We start from the raw sequence: 22218 nt of genomic DNA, 5'->3' as shown, positions 1-22218 counted from the left end.
GAAGCCCGCGTGCCTAGAGCCCGTGCTCCGCAACAAGAGAAGCCACCACAATGAGAAGGTCGCACACCGCAACAAAGAGTAGCCCCCACTCGCCACAACTAGAGAGAGCCCGCACGCAGCAACAAAGAGCCAATGCAGCCAAAGATAATAAATTAATAAATAAATTAATTTAAAAAAATCACCAGGGATTCTCTCTTGTTGAAGCATCATACTCAATAACTGAGTTCTACCTCGAGGTCCAAGAACAACTGCGTAGCTCCAGCCATCATGTCACATTTCAGCAAACAGGACAGAAGCCACGGAAGGAGAAAGCATCCTTCTCCCACTCCTGGAATTTGTACACCTCATTTTCACTTACTTCTTTTGGCCAGGTCATAGACACATAACATGGCTATTTGCAAGGGAGACTGGGTAACATAATCTTTTTTGTTTCTTCTGGGCACCCATGTGTTTAGCTAAAACAATGAAGGGCTCAGAGGAAATGGATGTTGGCAGACAATTGGCAGTCTCTGTCACATGCATATGTTACAGATGGTGGCCATGGTAAGTGCGAAAATAGTACCTTGTTTAATTTTACTATCTTGCTTGAATACAAGGCATCATTTTCAAGAGTAATGTGTGATAGTCAAACAATCATTGCTCTTCAGAGAATATCTCACAAGCCTATGCTGTGTGGATGAACATACTCCAATCAGAAGATTCCTAACACTGTAACCATTGTTACCACTGTAACCATTGTAACCACTGTAACCTAACCATTTATTTGGCTTGATAGATTAAAAACATGAAAGGAAACAAAGAAGCAACCTCAAAGCAAGCCATTGCCTTTGGGACTACTAAGGGGAGAAATAGATAGTAACTTTAAGAGAATGGGAGATCCTTGTGTTAGCAGGGGTAATACTATGTGCTGTAAAAAGCGAATCTAACAATTTCAGTGTATCTATAGAGTAATAGTTTGTTTTTGCTGAAGTAGTGGACTGCACCTTTTTTGCAAAGGGCCAGATAGTAAATATTTAGGGTTTTCTGGCCATATAGTCTCTATCACAGCTACTCAGCTCTGCTGTTTTAGTTTGAAAGCAACCATGGATAATACATGCATAAGTGGGTGTACTAATATCCAGTCGATTTTTACTTACCGAGACAGGTAGCTGTCAGTTGGCCCTGACTTAATGTGGGTGTTTCTGGCCAACAGGAGGCTAAGCTATTCAATCTTCTAGAACACCAGTCTGCTAGGAGAGCAGGCTGGCTGTGTGCTTAGGGGGAAGAGGAAACTGCTGTGGTGAATGGCTAGCTCATTTCTGCCTCTGCCATTATTGTAACAATTCTGAACTTTTACATTATTTCACAGTTTTAAAAGCATGTGTACATATCTGTATGTTTCACTAGAAAGCTACGAATTAGATAATTTGGATATTAATACAATATTTTGTGGGAGAAGGAGGTTAAGGAGCTCGATCAAAGGAATGGAGCTCTTAAATGTGAGAATAAGGAGTTAAACTCACGTTCCCAAACCAGTCTGTAGCACACTACTTCTGACATCTTAAAGTAGAACCCATGGGTGGATGGAATATAGGAAGAGGGTAGGAAGAATTTTGTGCAAATAAATGAATAAGCTAACCTAAATTAACAACAAGCATTTAACAAAAATCATTAATTGAACATCTATTACATTTTAATTGGTAATGTGGTAGATATAAAGGGATTTAAGATATGCTTGTTAATCTTCAGAGATTTATAATATAGTTGGAGATACATAATACGTATATATTTTATATATACATATATGTAGATTGAATACCTATAATCTATACTTATTGATATGTTTATATAATCTAGAGCTATTACAGCTATATAGACGTATGCATACAAATAACAACTGTGATGAATATATTGAGGGGCAGAGAACTTACAACTTTGAATTACATGATGAATTTTAGTTTCCTTTAAAGTTTATGAGTTTCTATCAAGATACAGAATGAAAGCAGATTCTTTATTTCTTTGTTGTTTACTGCTCATGGACATTGGGTTCTCTAAAGGCACAAGTAGAATGAGTGTTCTCAACACATGAGTTTAAAGCAGCCGTGTCAGCTGCATGGATAACTGTATCAATTGTCTATTCATTAAAGTTTCCTGGGGTCGTTGACACAAGATCCTCACAACTTTGGAGCTGTTAGGACCTACAGTATCAGTAACATTCTAACTTGTGTGATAAAATAGAATGGGTTTTCAGGACCCATTAGCTGTAAAGAGGTAGACAAGGAACATACATAACTTCCTAAGTAATTACGTGACAAACTATGGTGGCAAAAACATCTTATGAAACGATCATTGAGGTTGACAATATAGGAGAGGGAAAGGCTTCAACTCAGTGGTTTCAACTCTGGTGTCATGCTACAATCATGTGGGAAAATTTTTAAAATATCAATGGTTGGGCCAATCCCAGACCAAGTTAATCAGAATCTCTGGGCGTGGGGCTCTGGAACTGGTATTTTAAAAATTCCCCACATAGGGCTTCCCTGGTGGCGCAGTGGTTGAGAGTCCGCCTGCCGATGCAGGGGACACGGGTTCGTGCCCCGGTACGGGAGGATCCCACATGCCGTGGAGCGCCTGGGCCCATGGGCCATGACCGCTGAGTCTGCGCGTCCGGAGCCTGTGCTCCACAACGGGAGAGGCCACAGCAGTGAGAGGCCCGCGTACCGCAAAATATTAATTAAATAAATAAATAATTAAATAAATAAAATAAAATAAAATAAAAATTCCCCACATAATTCAAATACGTAGTTAGTATTGAGGGCCACTGAACTAACTCAGTGGTTTCTCAAACTTTATAAGACTTCAGAATAACCCTCCAGAGTTTCTGATTCAGGTTCCTAAGTGATGCTGCTGGTCTGGGGACCACATTTTGAGACCATTGAACTAGCAGAACTAATGTACCTAATATAAAGATGTGAAAGAGAGGGGGTCCAGTGTACCAGTGGAAGGATGCACCCTTGATGGTCAGAGGCTGCCTTTCTCCATGATCCCAGGGGGGATGGTGATGGGAAAAGGACGATTGATCTGAGATGGGAGGGTCAATGAAGTGTATCAAATGAGAGTTGGGTAGAGGATGGGAGCATAAATTTTGAAGAAAGAAGAAGGTTATTTTCTCATATTGTGAATATTAAGCAAACTATAGAAATACAGTAGTGTTGCCTAAATCCAGCCTCTATTCACTGAGGCCGAATAGAAACCGGGAGACACAGTTTTGGGTGAGGTAGAAAAGAATAGCTTTATTGCTTTGCCAGGCAAAGGGGGCCACAGCAGGCTAATGCCCTCAAGACTCTGTGTCCCACCCTGGAGCGGGTAGTGAGGAGTCTTACGGTGTTCAAAGAGGAGGGCGTGGTCAGCTCGTGGACATTCTTCTGATTGGTTGATGGTGAGGTCATTGGGAGTCGGCATCATCAACCTTTTGGTTCCACCTGTTCTGGGGTCTACATGCTGTGGATGGCATACAATTAACATCTCCCAGCTGATGGGGGTTTCAGTATCTGCAAAGCAGCTCAAAGGCCATGGCTCAGAATATTCTCTATAGCCCTTTCGGAAGAACTAAAGGTCTTTGACTTTGTTTAATGGCTAAAGTATTGTTTTGTCTTGCTTGACTGTTTTCCTTTCTTGCATTTTCTCACTTCTCTGATTAAATTTATTCTTTGACTAAAGTTTTTCTACAGACAAAAGGCAGGCGGAGGACATGGGTGGGATCTGTTCTGGGAAGGGCTCATAGGGTCCTGCTCGGTTACAGTAGTGATACTAGGCAGTCCCAATTTAGGTTTGAATCAGGAATTTAAAACGGGGAAGTAGTCTGCTTGTATAATTTTCACTTGCAACAGTCAGAAGTGACCAATGTATAAGATTCTTGTTCAACTACCACTTTTTAGTAATCTTCTAGTATTAAGCAATGGACCAAATCCTTTTTGCTTAAATCCATCCACAGAAAAATTGAGAGTTGGCTTCTCTGCTAAGAGCTAGATGATAGCAATGGATGAAATTATAGCTGTTGAAACACTTCAAAGGCTGTTTATGGTGACTATGTGTCTAATTATTCTCGCATTGACATAATCAGTGCCTTCATTCCATTTGATCATTGTGGGATCAGCTTGTCTTTGCCTTTTCTGTTCAGAACAAATGAGCTGGCACAGGCAAGCAAATCATTCAGCTGTTGACATTTGTTTCTGTAAACCCTTTGGGAATTTCACTCTAGATGTCTTCATCATGTAGGTACACCGAAACAGAAAAAAGCATCCTAGGAAAATATTAATGTCCACCAAGAGTTACTTAGGGTACCAGAATACTCAGGAACTAGCTTTGAAGATCCCTGGAAATGTGCAGGAAAGATTAAATCAATGTACTTTAGGATAAGCAGAAAAGAAAATTAACTAGATTTTTAATAAGTATGTTCCTTTCAACACACAAGGATAGGCTGCCCTTTTAAAGGATGCAAAACCATTTGTGAATTATATAAAATAATCTTGCTTGTAAAAAGTTGCTTCATGGGAGATAAATGTTTCTCTCGGTAGAAATGGGTATATTGCCTTGGCGAAGTCTATGGGATTGGCATTTAACCTCTTTCTGCATTTTTTATGACACTTAAAAGTGTGCTTCTACCTATTTAGAGAGATTCCAAATGTATTCCTTAATTCAGCTAATAGTTCATAATCCCTACTGTGCAAGCTCCCCTTCCTTTAATGACCACCACAAACTAGAAAGGTAGGGAAGCTAATACAAGCATCCCCCGCTTTTCGAAAGTTTGCTTGCTTTATACCACTTTGCTTTTACGAAGACTTACATTATTTTATTATTTGATTTTGCTAACTGAAAGAAATTCGAAGAGGATATTTACTTTTAAAAAAAAAAAAGTGAAAAGCAAAAACAGTGTTCAACATTTTTTTTGCAGCAGCAGCAGCTGTGATAGAGGCAATGCCCTCACTCCCCACCTTCAACCCCACCCCACCCCTGAGAGCGGCATCGCCTCCAAATCCTTCCCCTTCCCCCGGGAACTACACTCAGCATCTCAGCGTCAAGTCACCAATGGCTTTGAACTGTTTCTGTGAACATCTATGCTTTACCTCGATTTATTTTGTGCATCTGTTAGGTCATTGCATCTTCACTTTACACCATTTCCACTTAGGGAAGGTTTCACAGGAACACACTACTTTCAGATAGCGGGGAAACCTGTATTACCCTCCTCTTACAGGTAAAGAAAAACTAAAAGCCTAAACTAATTGCATAGTCTTGTAATGGGGGCCATGGACTAGGCTCCGTGCTTTTTTATTCCTTGCCAATATTTTTCTACTCAAGAAAGGTCGTTGAGTGTGGCTTTTTTTTTTTTTTTTTTTTTGCGGTACGCGGGCCTCTCACTGCTGTGGCCTCTCCCGTTGCGGAGCACAGGCTCCGGACGCGCAGGCTCAGCGGCCATGGCTCACGGGCCCAGCCTCTCTGCGGCATGTGGGATCTTCCCGGACCGGGGCACGAACCTGTGTCCCCTGCATCGGCAGGCGGACTCTCAACCACTGCGCCACCACGGAAGCCCGAGTGTGGCTTTTTATACTCTAAAAATAAGTCAGTTATTAAATTTCAAGAAAGATTGAATTTCTGGAAATTTAAACTCCTCATACCCCAAGGAGTAAAGCATTAACAGGGGAGAAATCATGGCGTTTTACCCTTCTCACCCCAACCTCCTTCAGAGGAAATCTGGCTCATTTTCTCTCTCCTAGCTACCAATCTTCTCGTTACATAAAACAAATTTTAAATTAAAGTAACTTAGAAAACGAAAAGCGGGGACCTGAAAGGGGAGTATGATAGGATTTGTCTCCAAATTATGATTTCAATGAATAATTTGGGACTTAAAGATGACTAAAGGTCTGGGTTTTGACCAGAACCTAGCTTTGTTTCCAGCAGGTGTATTCCAAGGGTGCTTTTAGCTTGCTAAGTCCACGCATCTCTGCCCTGATGGAAGCTGCTTTTTTATGTCTGAAGAGCTTTCTACTTCAATGGTGATTTGAGGTACTTTGAGCTGGAAGTCTGCACTTCTGAAAAGAATGAAACTGGAAACCAAATAAGAAGAGAGCTAGCTTCTCTGTGTACTGAGAGCAGAAGCTTTTAACTTGAGCCCCAGGGAACCTCAATTAGAGTCAAGCAGCATAGCCTCAGGGAAGCATATGTATTCCAGGGCACTAGGGATCAAATCTAGACCTTTCCTTTTAGTTGCTTAGTTTCCTTGGCTCCTCTCCTCTATCCCACCCTTCAGCCAACCTTTAGTATTTCCTCTGTATTTTTGTCACCGAGTCCAAGCTCATACTACTCGCTGCATGACAGGCCGATAATCGAGAAATGGTGTTGAGGCAAGAAAGAGCGACTTTATTTGGAAAGTCAGCAGATGGAAGATGGTGGACTAGTGTCCCAAAGAACCATCTTTCCCGGGTTTGGGTCTGAGATGAGTCTGTCACCAAATGTACCACCTGTAAATAGAAAGGGCAGAGTGAAAATAGCATGAGCATATGTATTAGGCATTTAACTGCAGAGCCAGAAAGAAAAACTTAGAGCTTTTTTTTTTTATGTACAGCAAGTTCTAATTAGTTGTCCATTTTATGCATATTAGTGTATATATGTCAATCCCAATTTCCCAAAATTAGAGCTTTTACTTACCTTCTTTGAGTCCTTGGATAAAACATATGCTCCATACTTCAGCTTCCTCATCTGCCAAAGACTCAAAAATAATCAGGGATATTTTTGAAGTACATTGAAATATTGAGCTAGTGTTTGTTCTCTGGAACGTGAGAGACATACATGAGACGGATTAGCTCAAGGTGGCAGAGTAGAAGGATGTGCACTCACCCCTTCTTACAAGAACACTGGAATCACAACGAACTGCTGAACAACCATCGACAAAGAAACACTGAAAGGTACCAAAAAAGATACCCTACATCCAAGGACAAAGGGGAAGCCATGGTGAGAAGGTAGGAGGCACGCAATCGTGATAGAATCAAGTCCCATACCCACAGACTGGAGAACAATTGTACCACAGAAGGTCTCCGACTAGAGTGAAAGTTCTGAGCCCCACATTAGGCTTCTCAGCCTGGAGGTCTGGCAACAGGAGGAGGAGCCCCCAGAGAATCTGGCTTTGAAGGCCAGTGGGATTTGATTCCAGGACTTCCACAGGACTGGGGGAAACGGAAACTCCACTCTTGGAGGGCACACACAAAGTCTTGTGCACGCTAGAACCCAGGAGAAAGGAGCAGTGACCCCATAGGAGACTGAATGAAACCTACCTGCTAGTGTTGGAGGGTCTCCTGCAGAGGCGGGGGGCAGCTGTGGCTCACCAAGGGACAAAGACACTGGCAGCAGCAGTCCTGGGAAATACTCATTGGCATGAGCCCTCCCGCAGGCCACCATTAGCCCCACCATTAGCCTGTAGGCTCCAGTGATGGGACGCCTCAGGCCAAACAATCAACAGGGAGGGAACACAGGCCCACCCAGCAGCAGAAGACAAGTAGATTAAAGTTTTACTGAGTATGGCCCTGCCCACCAGAGGGACAAGACCCAGCTCTACCCACCACCAGCCCCTCCCATCAGGAATCTTGCATAGGCCTCTTAGATAGCCTTATCCACCAGAGGGCAGACAGCAGAAGCAAGAACTACAGTCCAGCAGCCTGCAGAATGAAAACCACAATCACAGAAAGTTAGATGAAATGAAATGGCAGAGGATTATGTTCCAGATGAAGGAACAAGATAAAACCCCCAAAAATAAACCAAGTGAAGTAGAAATAGGCAACCTTCCAGAAAAAGAATTCAAAATAATGATAGTGAAGATGATCCAGGATCTTGGAAAAAGAATGGAGGCAAGTATCAAGAAGATGCAAGAAATATTTAACAAAGACCTAGAAGAACTAAAGAACAAACAAACAGAGATGAACAATACAATAACTGAAATGAAAAATACACTAGAAGGAATCAATAGCAGAGTAACTGAGGCAGAAGAAGAGATAAATGATCTGGAAGACAGAATGGTGGAAATCACTGCCGCAGAACAGAATAAAGAAAAAAGAATGAAAATAAATGAAGACAGTCTAAGAGACATGTGGGACAGCATTAAATGCACAGACATTCACATTGTAGGGGGTCTCAGAAGGAGAAGAGAGAGAGAAAGGACCTGAGAAAATACTTGAAGAGATAATAGATAACATTCAAATAGATAATATTTGAAAATTTCCCTAATAACATGGGAAAGGAAACAGTCACCTAAGTCCAGGAAGCACAGAGTGTCCCAGGCAGGATAAAACCAAGGACAGGATAAACATGCCAAGACACATAGTAATCAAACTGTCAAAATTTAAAGACAAAGAAAAAATATTAAAACCAACAAGGGAAAAACAGCAAATAACATATAAGGGAACTCCCATAAGGTTATCAGCTGACTTCTCAGCAGAAACTCTGCAGGCCAGAAGGGAGTGGTGTGATATATTTAAAGTGATGAAAGGGAAGAACCTACAACAAAGAATACTCTACCCAGCAAGGCTCTCATTCAGATTTGATGGAGAAATCAAAAACTTTACAGACACACAAAAGTTAAGAGAATTCAGCACAATCAGAGAAGAAAAAGAAATAAAAGGAATCCAAATTGGAAAAGAAGTTAAACTGTCACTGTTTGCAGATGTCATGATACTATACATAGAAAATCCTAAAGATGCTACCAGAAAACTATTCATCTATCAATTCAGTAAAGTTTCAGGCTACAATATTAATACACAAAAGTCTGTTGCATTTCTGTACACTAAAAACAAAAGATCAGAAGTAGAAATTCAAGAAACAATCCCATTTACCATTGCATCAAAAGGATGAAATACCTAGGAATAAACCAACCTAGGGAGACAAAAGACCTGTACTCCAGAAACTATAAGACACTGATGAAAGAAATCAAAGACAACACAAACAGATGGAAAGATATACCATGTTCTTGGATTGGAAGAATCAATATTTTCAAAATGACTCTACTACCCAAAGCAATCTACAGATTCAATGCAATCCCTATCAAACTACCAATGGCATTTTTCACAGAACTAGAACAAAAAATGTTAAAATTTGTAAGGAGACACAAAAGACAGACCCCAAATAGCCAAAGCAGTCTTGAGAAAGAAAAACAGAGCTGGAGGAATCAAGCTCCCTGACTTCAGACTATATTACAAAGTTACAGTAATCAAAACAATATGGTACTGGCACAAAAATAGAACTATAGATCAATGGAACAGGATAGAAAGCCCAGAATTAACCCACTCACCTATGGTCAATTTATGACAAAGGAGGCAAGATTATACAATGGAGGCAAGACAGTCTCTTCAATAAATGATGCTGGGAAAACTGCATAGCTACTTGTAAAAAAATGAAATTAGAACATTCTTTAACACCACACACAAAAATAAATTCAAAATGAGTTAAAGACCTAAATGTGATGCGAGACATTATAAAACTCTTAGAGGAGAACATAAGGGAGAACACTCTCTGACATAAATCACAGAAAGATCTTTTTTGATCCACCTTCCAGACTAATGGAAATGAAAACAAAAATAAACAATTGAGACCTAATTAAACTCAAAAGCATTTACACAGCAAAGGAAACCATAAATGCAATGAAATGACAACCCACGGAATGGGAGAAAATATTTGTAAATGATATGAACAACAAGAGATTAGTCTCCAAAATTTACAACAGCTCATGTGGCTTAATATCATCAAAACAAACAACCCAGTGAAAAAATGGGCAGAAGACCTAAATAGACAGTTCTCTAAGGAAGACGTACAGATGGCCAAGAAGCACGTGAAAAGATGTTCAACATTGCTAATTATTAGAGAAATGCAAATCAAAACTACAATGAGATATCACTTCACACCAGTCAAAATGGTTATCATCAAAAATCTACAAACAACAAATGCTGGAGAGGGTGTGGAGAGTCGGGAACCCTCCTACACTGTTGGTGGGAATGTAACTTGGTACAGCTCCTATGGAGAACAGTATGGAGGTTCCTTAAAAAACTAAAAGTAGAGCTACCATATGATCCCATAATCCCACTCCTGGACATTTATCCTGAGAAAAACATGGTCCAGAAGGATACATGCACCCCAGTGTTCATTGCAGCACTGTTTACAATAGCCAAGACATGGAAGCAACCTAATATCCATCGACAGAGATATGAATAAAGAAGATATGGTACATATATACAATGGAATATTACTCAGCCAATATAAAGAATGAAATAATGCCATTTGCAGCAACATGGATGGATCTAGAGATTGTCATAGTGAGTGAAGTAAGTCAGACAGAAATATTGTACGATATTGCTTATATGTGGAATCTAAAAAGAAATGATACAAATGAACTTATTTACAAAATAGAAACAGACTCAGGGACTTAGAGAATGAACTTATGGTTACTGGGGGTGAAGGGCGGCGGGAAGGGATAGTTAGGGAGTTTGGGATTGACGTGTACACACTCCTATACTTAAAATTGATAACCACAGAGGACCTACTGTATAACACAGGGAACTCTGCTTAATATTATGTAACAAGCTAAATGGGAAAAGAATTTGAAAAAGAATAGATACATGTATATGTATAACTGAATTAGTTTGCTGTATATCTGAAACTATCACAACATTGTTAATCAACTATACTCCAATATAAAATAATAAGTTAAAAAAATGAGAGTCATGTAGAGGAATAGGTACAATTAACTTCAAAGGTGGCTCCTGAGAATGGCCGGAGGTCAGTGATGGCAGATTTGCAGTGGGATTTAATAATTAAAGGTATGATGCGGAGGCAAATGCTAGTGATTTCCTTCAGTTGCTCAGTGATCCCTAGTATGAAGCCAGATGAAATCGTTGTCAGGTTTGCATCTAAACTACTGCTTCTTACTTTCAGAGAAGGATGCATCTGCCCACTGATTAGATGGGTTGCCGTGTGCCACAAATATTCCTGAGATTCTACATTGGGTAGGAGTTTGATTAAGATGATTTAGAGATATGAAGAAGGAGATGGAAACTGGAGTAGTATTTATCTGTCAAATATTATAGTTCTTACAGTAAGAGAGGAGGGTAATTTGCAGTGCAGAAACATGCATTGTTTAACCCTGTGTGAAGCCAACATTCAGCATCCAGGATTGAGCTACTTCATGAATATCACACTGCCTTTCTCTTTCAGAGTGTTCAGTCTGTGGACATTTTGTATTCTATTCATAGATTTGGTAAATGAATATGTAGAATGTTTTAAATTTTGGCCAACTATGGGGAATGCTGGATTCAATTGTTTTCTCAATATAGGTTAACATCTGTACTTTTCAAAGATGTTTCAATGTACTAAATGCTTTCCAAAGACATACGAAAATAGAGATTAATAAAAATGATTAAAGTGAGTATATGTACAACTGAAAAAAAAGTGGCTATAGAAACTTAAAAAAATTATTTAAATCATCTTCAGTTTTTGAGTAATGCTTTATAGTTTTCAGCATAAACATTTGCACATGTATTGCCTGTTATACCCCTCAGTATTTCAAAATTTTAATATTATTTCAAATGGTACTAATTTTTAAATTTCCCTTTCTAATTGTTTACTGTTATTGTTTAGAAGTAAAGTAGATTTTATATATTAATCATGTATAATGCAAACTTAATAAACTCACTGGAACTTTAAAGGAAGTGATTGAATTGAATCTATTTGAAATTGTAAGTTGTTACAAACAACATAATTGTTTTTTATTTATTTTTCATGTTAGATATATTGTTGAAGTAGAGTTGATCTGCAATATTATATTAGTTTCATGTGTACAGCATAGTGATTCAGTACTTTTATAGATTATACTCCATTTAAAGTTATTACAAAGTCATGACTATATCTCCCTGCACTGTACAATATATCCTTGTAGCTTATTTTTTTATACATAGTAGTTGTATCTCTTAATTCCCACCCCTAGCGTGCCCCTCATTTTTCCCTCCCCCACTGGTATCCACCAGTTTGTTTTCTGTATCTGTGAGCCTGTTTCTGTTTTCTTATATACATTTCTTTTATGTTTTATATTCCACATGTAAATGTATAGAGTATTTGTCTTTCTCTGTCTGCCTTATTTCACGAAGCATAATCATCTCTAGGTTCATCCACATTGACTCAAATCAAAGAAGTTCATTCTTTTTTATGGCTGAGTAATAGTCCATTGTGTGTGTGTATGTGTGTGTGTGTATGGAATATATATCACATCTTCTTTATCCATTAATCCGCTGATGGACACTTGGTTGCTTCCATATCTTGGCTATTGTAAATAATGCTGCTATGAACATTGGGTGCGTGTATCTTTTGAAATTAATGTTTTCTCTTTTTCTGGATATATACCCAGGAGTGAAATCGCTGGATCATATGGTATGTTTTTTTTAGTTTTTTGAGGAACCTCCATATGGTTTTTCACAGTGACTAGATGAATTTACATTCCCACCAACACGGCACAAGAGCTCCCTTTTCTCACATCCTTGCCAACATTTGTTATTTGTAGACTTCTGATGGTAGCCATTCTCACAGCTGTGAGGTTATAACTCATTCTGGTTTTGATTTGCACTTCTCTGATGATTTGTAATGTTGAGCATATTTTCATGTCTGTTTGCCATCTGTATGTCTTCTTTGGCAAAATGTCTATTCATGTTTTTTACCCATTTTTTATTTTTTTATATTGAATTGTATGAGCTGCTTGCATATTTTCCATATTAACCCCTTGTTGGTCACATCATTTGCAAATATTTTCGACCATTCAGTAGGTTGTCTTTTCATTGTCAATGGTTTCCTTTGCTGTGCAAAAGCCTTTAAGTTAAATTAAGTCCTATTTGTTTATTTTTACTTTTGTTTCCTTTGCCTTGGAGTCAGATCAAAAAAATATTGCTATGATTTATGTCAAAGCGTGTTATATGTTTTCATGTAGAACTTTTATGTTTTCTGGTCTTACATTCATGTCTTTAATCCATTTTGACTTTATTTTTGTATAAGGTGTGAGGAAATGTTCTAATCTCATTCTTTTACATGTAGCTTCTCAGTTTTCCCAGCACCACTTATTGAAGGGACTGTTTTTTCTCCATTGTATATTCTTGCCTCCCTGTTTTTGCATCCTTTTTTGTTGTTGTAGATTAATTGAACATAGGTTCGTGGGTTTATTTCTGGGCTCTCTATTCTCTTCCATTGATCTACATGTCTGTTTTTGTGCCAGTACCATGCTGTTTTGATTACTATAGCATTGTAGTATAGTTTGAAGTCAGGAAGCATGGTTCCTCTGGCTTTGTTCTTTTTTCTCAAGTTTGCTTTGGCAAATGATGGTCTTTTATGGGTCCACATAAATCTTAGAATTATTTGTTATAGTTCTGTGAAAAGTATCATGGGTATTTTGATAGGGTTTGCATTAAATATATCGATTGCTTAGGGTGGGATAGCCATCTTAGCAATATTAATTCTTCCAGTCTGTCAACCCAGGATATCTTTCCATTCTTGTTATCATCTTCAATTTCCTTCATCAGTGTTTTGTAGTTTTCAAAGTATAGGTCATTCACCTCCTTGGTTAAGTTTATTCCTAGGTATTTATTTTCTTTAATGCAATTTTAATCGAATTTTTTTTTTTGCTCTCTTTCTGATAGTTCATTATTAGTGTATAGAAAAGCAACACAGTTCTGTATATTAATCTTGTATTGTGCAGTTTTGCTTAACTCATTTATTAGTTCTAATAGTTTTTTGGTGGAGTCTTTATAGAGTTTTCTATACATAGTGTCATGTCATCTGCAAATAGTGACAGTTTTACTTCTTCCCTTCCAATTTGGATGCGTTTTATCTCTTTTTCTTGTGTGATTGCTGTGGCTAGGACATCCAATACTATGTTAAATAGAAGTATCAAGAGTGGGCACCCTTGTCTTGTTCCCAACTTCAGTGGAAATGCCTTCAGCATTTCACCATTGAGTATGTTGTTAGCTGTGGGTTTGTCACAAATGATCTTTATTTTGTTGAGATACGTTTCCTCTATACCAACTTTGATGAGGATTTTTATCATGAATGGATGTTGAATTTTGTCAAATGTTGACAAATAACATAACTGGAAGTGACCTCATTTGTTAATGTTTATGCTTCTGTAATTGCTTGGTTTACCTATAAACCTGGGGATGCTGCAATGGTTTGCTTTGGTGACATCATTTATCTGGATTTCTTGGACGCTTAACAAAGTTTAACATTATAAATATTCTGATTTTTCATTTGAAAATTTTGTTTACTTTTTTATCATCTTTATTTAGTGTTTTCTCATGCCCTTTATCCTTAAGTGACTGTAGGACTTTCTGTGACTAAAACAGCTGTTTGGTCCTTTGAAAATAGCCTCACCTTTCTATGTCCCCTCATCATAATGTGTCCAAGGCCGGGAGGTACCCTCATAGAAACTTGTTTCATTTTTCTAAGTGTAAATTTAAAATATTGAACAAAGCACCCAACTAACACCCTCTTACAAGTTATAACGGGAAAAAATTAGCAATGTGTGTGCCATCCAGTGACATGCTAAATATAAAGTTTTAAAATTTAGGAACAATGTATCTAGAAAGCAGTTACTTCACAGACATCAGCTTCTCTTGTAGGATGTATTGCTTGTCTTGTCTCTTTAGAAAAATAATTTTAGGTGGTACTATTTAAAAATAAGCGAACCCCTTTCTTTATCCAGGGCATAGATAGTGCTTTAAATAGATAAAATCACCAGTTTTTTTTAAAAAAATGTGAATAGATAATGTTCATAAAATATAAGTTTGCTTATGTTTAAAGTTCTAAGTGATACATTTGTGGAAAATTATCAAACCAAGAAGGAAATTAATGTGTTTTCAATTCTAGGAAAGCACTGTTATCAATGTGAGGGCACAGTACAGAACTCAGCCAATTTGTGACACAAAAAATAAAGCAATTAGAATAGCAGAGCAGCAAAGTCTCATTTGCCCTAGGTTGTTCTTTTCTCTAAGTGTAGCCAAGAGCTTAGCACTCTGAAATCCATCCTGTACCAGACAGCAGCACAAAAGCAACAGGGGACATGGGGAGCAAAGGAAGGCACCTGCCTTTAGTTGAGGTTCCCTAGGCTGCTGGTTTGGTCTGGGCTGTTTCAGGGGACACAGAAGGGAAAGAGGGCCACGTAGAGGAGTCCCCGTTTATCAATGCTGTGGCGTATCTACTACTTTTGCACCTAGAAAAGTGGTCTGGAATCCTGGGGTTTCATCTTCATTCCTCCTTAGGGGAAGATTATGGGAAGAGGGAGTCTTTGTGGAGACATTTTATTTCCCCTTAGAGACCAAAAAGTTGTAGTAGATACCATTCTAAAACACTGATATGTTTGTGTCATTCTTCTGTTTCAAACTCTTCTATGAACTTCAGTTTTCTAGAGTCAAGTCCATCATGTTTAGCACGCCATTTTTGTTGCTTCTCTTACCTTTATATCACCTATTTACTATATAATCCAGCCCCACTGGGGTCTTGCCATATCCTGAATATATTCTGTTCCTCCTCCCCCCATCCCAAGGCTGACACTGGCTCTTGCCTACCCAATAAACATCCTGCTTTCCCCTCGTATATTCCTTTCCTGCTCTAAGAACCTTGATTTGTTAGCCAGTGGCTAGAGATCCTATGCTGTGAGGGTACGTAGACCCTTCAGCCATATTCAAGAGATTATCCATATTAGCCTGAGTCACCATGATCTCACTCTTCCTTTGACTCAATACTGACCAATGAGATATAAGGAGAGATCAGCTGGGGGGGAATTTGTTAAAACATTGGATTTTCTAACACAAGGGACACCTGCTGCTAATCTTGCACTTTATACCTTCTTAGGAATTGAACACAGATGTGGTTTCTGGAGACATGGCAGCCCTCTTGTGACAATGAAACACCAAACATAAAAACAAAAGATTAAAGCTGAGGGTGATGGAGAGTAAATTAGAGCCTTGGTATGTAATGATATCTTGAAGTGTCTGTACCAATTCTGAGATACCTTCTTTTATATTTATTGTTACGTTAGCTTTACATGACATTTTGATCTAAGATGCTATTAATAGACTCTCTGTTACTTGTAGCTGGAAGCATTTCTTCACAGTTGTGCATTTGCCAGCACTTCTGTAGCGTCCTTCCTCACATACCAGCTGTAGAAATTCAATTATCTTTGGTATAAGAGTTCAATTAGGGTTCAACTAGGAGTATGTAGAATGACAATTTTATTATAGGAATTAGACCTCAAAAATATATGGGAGGGAATGAGGAAAAGAAGATGCAAAAAGGATCAAAGAAAAATCACCAACCAGAGAGGGTGTTAGTGAATGGTGTTGAACTGGTAGGAAACCAGGCACATCCAACTGCTGGAGTAGATCTTCCAAAGAATATAATGAAAGTTAAAGTTCAAGAGTGAGTAATGGACGGGGAGGGAGGGAGGAAATAGAGAAATATTTAGCTCTCAGATCACTACACACAGATATGCCAAGGATGGCATTTTGAGTTTTGTTTTTGGGGTTTTTTTGGGGGGGTCCATGCTATGTGGCTTTTGGGATTTTAGTTCCCTGACCAGGGATCGAACCCACGCCCTTGGCAGTGAAAGTGCAGAGTCCTAACCACTGGACGGTCAGATGCCCAAGAGGGGACAGGATTTGTAGTATTGCTAAAAGCATGGAGCTGGAACTAAACTGCCAAAGAGTGGTCTGGTTCCTGTGAAGACGCAGTGTCACTAGGTGCAAGAAATGAGTGGAGTTAGCACCAAGATATCTAGAAATTATACAATGATCTGAAAGAGCCTCTAAAATAGCTATGTTTAAACTATTAAAATAGATAAAATGAAGATAAGCCATAATGGAAGAATACAATCTTGTTAAAGTTAATGGATTTTACACTTTATGGCATTTCAATTAATTTCTATTTTTATTTCAATAGTCACAGGCAGCCAGTGATTGTTACTGTGTTAGAGAGGTCTTAGATAATTTTGTATTCTTAAATGGTTGTAGAATAATCACTTCTTTGCTTCTTTCACGTTTGTCATTTGAAGTTCTGGGAGAAAGACATCCTTTCCCATTAAAAAGTTGATTTGTTTACATAATAATAGGCATCAGGTTTTGAAAATTGAAGTGCAGCAACTCTGAGATTGACTCTCCTGAGACATTAGAAAGAGAGAAAAATGGGAAATGCACTTCTGTTTTGTTATAGCTCAAAAGAAGATTTTCTAAGGCTTTTCTGAAGCTGTTGCCAACTCACAAACTATGTTGTACAAATCTGTAGTGACTTCATTATCTGTTACCGGTTATCGCCTTGTTGAACTAAAATAAACTGTTGTGTTATGTGACCTATAAAATGGTATTAAGCATTCTATTACTTGCTTTGCTGTCAACTTGAACGTAAGACAGTTATTAAAGATTACATGGAGAAGATTTAGAGGATTACAAATGTTATTTTACAGAGCTGACAGGTTGCCCTTAATGTCTCCAGTCATAAAAGACAAGAAACGGGATAAATCTGAAGCCAGTGATATAAACTCAACAGGCAATGTGATGAATAGAACACGGACACAGTAATCTTCTTTTCCATAGTCCCTTTTGTTTTTCTGATGCCTCTGCCATTACTTGAACAGCTTCTAAATGATGTAAATTGGAAAGCGGGAACATTAAAACAGTAATTCCACCGAGGGAACGAATGCTTCTTTACAGTCGCGTTAGATGCCTGGGTGTGATCTAGACTTTCATCATCCCCTGCTGAATTTATGGATGTTAGAAAGGAGGGAAACTAAACAGGAATGGGGCACGTCTGATTATAGACATCACTGATAGTGTGAAGAAACCAGTAGAGGTGAAATTTATTTAGCAACTTGGATTATGTTTCCGAAGAGATGTATTTTCAGTTTCTTGTTCATATGACATTTATGCTCCATCTCAGGTCCTGAGCCACCAACTAGGAAACGTGAGCTAAACGTAAATAGCTAAGTGTGCACCACTTACCTTCATAGGTGTTCCTCCCGAACTGCATTTCTTCTTCTGGTCTAGTTACTGCTAACAACAAAGCTGCCCTGCTTTTACAGTGCCCCCTGGTGCATAGGTAGGGAATCATCTCACCCAGCATCTTTTCACCTTTATTTTCCCCCTTAGGAACACATTTTTGTCCTTTCTTTCATATTTGATTTTTCAAAACTACAATTGTCTCATAAAGGGTCTTTTTTTCCCCTCCTATCTGGAAATATCTTTTAACTCTATCCCAACTTACTGAATGGGCTGAACATAATACACCACAGAAACAGACTGCATTTTTTTTCCTCCCATCATTCCTTTCAACCTTTCTCTGTTGGCTCTCCTTTCCCTGGCACTGAAGGCATCTCAGCAAGATACAGTAGCTCTCGTCATTTTCAATCATAAGAACAATCTTATTTTTTGATAATCCTCACTTTCAGGGATAAACAATCCTTAGGTGATCCGATTTCAAAATCGAGCCTCAAATATTACTCGGATTCCCCCAGTCCACTTAGACAAGGCTGTGATCTGTGTTTTATTTTTTCTGTCTCTCCCTTCTGACTTTTCCAGACTCAGTGTAGTGAGTGTAGGGATTAAAAGAAAAAGGACAAAATGTCTTTTATTCCTGGTACAATTTGTGGCTACTGGTCATGATAGGTATTTTGTGCTGGTTTTCTACTGCAGTGTATTTTATGTTCTTTGGAAACGACCTCCTTTGCCAGATTTCTGGTCTGTGTATTTGCCTAATTGGAGCAATACATGCTCCAACCTTCCACTTGCTTATTCTCACACCCACTCCGTTCCTCAACAGATTGATCTGTTTGCTTTGCCCAAGCAAGCAAGGCCCTCCTTGATTAAGGTCCCATCAAGTTGGCTTACCCCTGGATGCTGTCATACACCCACCTGCAGGGCCAACTCAGGTATCCCTGCCACACCAACACGGGAGTGCAGACCATAAACTCCTGTTGCCCTACTCTTTGCTCTGCCATTGGGGAATGTTCCAGAGTCTTCCCACCTTCAGAACTTTCTGGAGAAGCAGGCACCAGTCTTCACAATCAAGCAGAGACAAGCTCTCGCAGGCACTCTAGACATCTGAGTTGGGTGTCGGTTTGACTGTTTTGCAGCTTTGCAGGCATCTATCTAGCTGGGGTCTGGGGTATTTATTTCACCCTCTTAAAGGTCCTCCTCCTCTGTTAGTGCTTCTCTTGGCAGATCTCTCAAAGTCTTAGGAGGAGGGCAAGAGAAAAGCCAAATAATTTCCTTAGTTATTAATTCCAGAACACTAAACTCCTCTTCTGTATATAGTTAACATTTATATTTCTATTTACATCTACTCTTACTATATATTATTTATGTTTGTATTATATTTGTACTTACTGAATAAAGTTAGCATAAGGGCAGAAAGGCCAGTCTGGTCACCTTTTGGGGAAACTTGTTCGGTTTCCCCAAAAGGGAAGTGGAGGCGTATGGAGGGTGCTTCTAGCTATTGTTCGCATGTTTGCGGGCTTTAACCAGATTTCTGAGATAAGGGGCAAGGCCCTTCAGCATTACGTTACATTTCTTCTTTGCCCTGTCTTTCTTTTTTCTTTTCTTGTTTTTTTTTTTTTTTAAGTTTAAGGGTTTTCTTATCAAAGTCTTGTAAAACAATTTCAGAAACTGTACACCGACATGGCACAGACTATAGTACTTTTGTTTTTACTGCACAAAAGTGAAGCTTGGAAACTCCTGTAAGAAAACAGTTGCCCAACTACTTTGCATTTCACATGGAATCACTGTGTGCCTCAGATTACTACTGCAGTAACAGTAACACAAAATTTATTGGTTTTATACAATTATTGAGATCAACTAAAAAGTACATTATCAAGTAGATTTGTCTTATTTTTAAAAGCATATGAAGGTCAATTTAAAATGCACTATCCCCCTTTTCCAACAAGATTAAAACAAATTAATAAAAGTGGAAAATTGAAAATCAGGACAAGAGATAACTTTCTTTTACAGATGGACTTCAGGATAGGCAGATAACTTTCACTGATGTAGATGTTCAATAAATTATTTTAGGAAAAAAAATTCCCAAACATTTTATGAAAAAGTGTACAACTCTACTTCAAAATATGCTATTTACTTACTGCCAAAGACAGTTTCATTTGAAATCTTGTTTCTGTAATTGAAGTCTAATTATAGCCATCAAAAACGGTTAGTGCATATATAACCTTTCAAAGTTAAACAAAAGCCACAAAATTTTAGCCACAAGGCTTATCTGTTTCAAATGCTCATTTCCAGTTGTAACTATAAGAATGTTGATTTGTTATGTCAACAAACAAGACCATAAGTAGATCCATCATGTTGGAGGATTTGACTACTCCTTGACTTAGAATGTGATCGCCTTCTTGATCTGCTTTTTTTTGTGTGTGTGTGGTACACGGGCCTCTCACTGTCGTGGCCTCTCCCACTGCGGAGCACAGGCTCCGGACACGCAGGCTCAGCAGCCATGGCTCACGGGCCCAGCTGCTCCGCGGCACGTGGGATCCTCCCGGACTGGGGCATGAACCTGTGTCCCCTGCATTGGCAGGTGGACTCTCAACCACTGCGTCACCAGGGAAGCCCTTGATCTGCTTCTTGACCACCTGTGCCTAGAAGATGAGGGAATCCTCCTCCTCCTAGAACATGATCTTGACCTCGAGTGCCTTCGTTTTTCTTCCTTCTTACCTGGTCATATAGCAGCAGAAATTAGGAAGTGTGTCTCTGGTACGCTCGTCATGGCTTCCTCTATTTCTTTACTAGAGGTATCTGATTTCAGACTTAGTGAAACAAGACGAGCAGCTACATGATTCAACTTGGGATCAGCAGTACTCATACGTTTCAGCCACTGATCGGCAGCAAGAGACTGAGAGTCCAAGTTTGCACCAGGAAGCCCAAGTGCAGCAAGGGCAGGACCAAGAGACGAGCTCCCAAAGCAGCCAGTGGAACAGCGCCAATCTGGGTAAGTGGGTTGGGAGTAGGCAGGAGTCCATCACCGGGCAGAAGACCTGCCACTGCATTAGCTGGTGCCAACAGAGACAAAGCCTTAGTCTCCTTAGGAATAACTCCTTCTGCATATGGTACGACTGTCAAAGCTCTGTCAACGAATACAGTGTTTGTCAGATGCTGTGCCGCAACGGCTGAGTCTGGATCATGGAACTTAACAAAGCAGGCTCGGGATGAGAATGGCAAAGGCGAATCATCAGGCGGGAAGAGGTGCCCTTCGTCGATCTTCCCTAGGGAACCGAAGAGGGTCCGCATCTGCTCAGAGCTAGCGCTCGGGGAGACATTAGTCACCTGAATTACTTCGATGCCGCTCCCTCCCCCGCCCCCTGGCCCGCCGCTGAGGCCCGGGCCCCCAGTGCTGGGGACGATGGTAGTATTGCTTATGGCGCTCTTGCCTACTCGCTCTCGAGCGAAGTAATTCCAAGATATAAGGCTGGCACCGGCAACGGGAAGGGCTCCTCTGTCCTCCTGCCCCAGACGCTGGCGGTGCCCTGTCTTTTAAGATGACCCATTGCAAACATCAGGAAAGTCTCTTTTAGTACCTTTGCTTTCTGTGTTTGTAACAAAAACAGAAACAGTCATCACGTATTGAGGTTTTAAGACGTGGAGCAAACAGCTAAATGGTTTACAGGTATTATCTCATTGTGATCACAATAATTTTGAGAGGTCGGTCTTATATTCCCTGTTATATGGATCTGAAAATCAAAGCTGGGAAAGGTTAACTAATTTATTTAAGAATTTACAGACAGCGAGAAGCTTAACTTGGATTTGAACTCACATTTCTAAGATTCTAGAGGCCATGATCTTAATTCCGACATTATACTGTCAAAACATGATGGGTGCTTGCCTAGGTGAATTACCCTATTGATACACTAGCATTAAGGATACATTATTAAAGAAATTCATATAATAATCAACAGATTCTGTACTTTTTAATAGCTCTTAAAATTGTCCTTGAGTTACCATGCAGATTATCACAAAATCTCTGCCCCTCTAATTCCATTTCCTCTTCCTAAAACAATAGCACGTAGGTTAGAGAACAATCTCTTCCCACTGCCCTCTGGGGGGACTAGCCTGCATTGCCTGAGGAACCTGAAATGACCTCCCTTAAGACTCAGTGCTGGGTGTCCTCACCACCTCCCTCTGTTCC

The 22218-nt window shown here is 39.4% G+C and overlaps 2 protein-coding genes across 6 annotated transcripts in view; one reads left to right on the top strand and one right to left on the bottom strand.

Annotated features, from left to right (window-relative positions):
• The window catches only part of ZNF385D (zinc finger protein 385D), a 1091058-nt gene that overhangs the window by 443237 nt on the left and 625603 nt on the right, over positions 1-22218 (top strand). The window lies entirely within an intron of this gene.
• LOC115863506 (serine/arginine-rich splicing factor 11-like) overlaps positions 1-22218 on the bottom strand; it is a 44275-nt gene that overhangs the window by 4050 nt on the left and 18007 nt on the right. The window contains 5 exon segments of the mRNA XM_070045402.1: positions 3360-3477; positions 6318-6494; positions 6682-6732; positions 20638-20987; positions 20990-21563. Of these exon segments, the coding sequence (XP_069901503.1) occupies positions 3360-3477; positions 6318-6494; positions 6682-6732; positions 20638-20987; positions 20990-21563 (1270 nt within the window).

This window comes from Globicephala melas, chromosome 4, assembly GCF_963455315.2.
Source record: "Globicephala melas chromosome 4, mGloMel1.2, whole genome shotgun sequence".
NCBI lineage: Eukaryota > Metazoa > Chordata > Mammalia > Artiodactyla > Delphinidae > Globicephala > Globicephala melas.
This window is presented reverse-complemented; position numbering and strand designations above follow the sequence as displayed.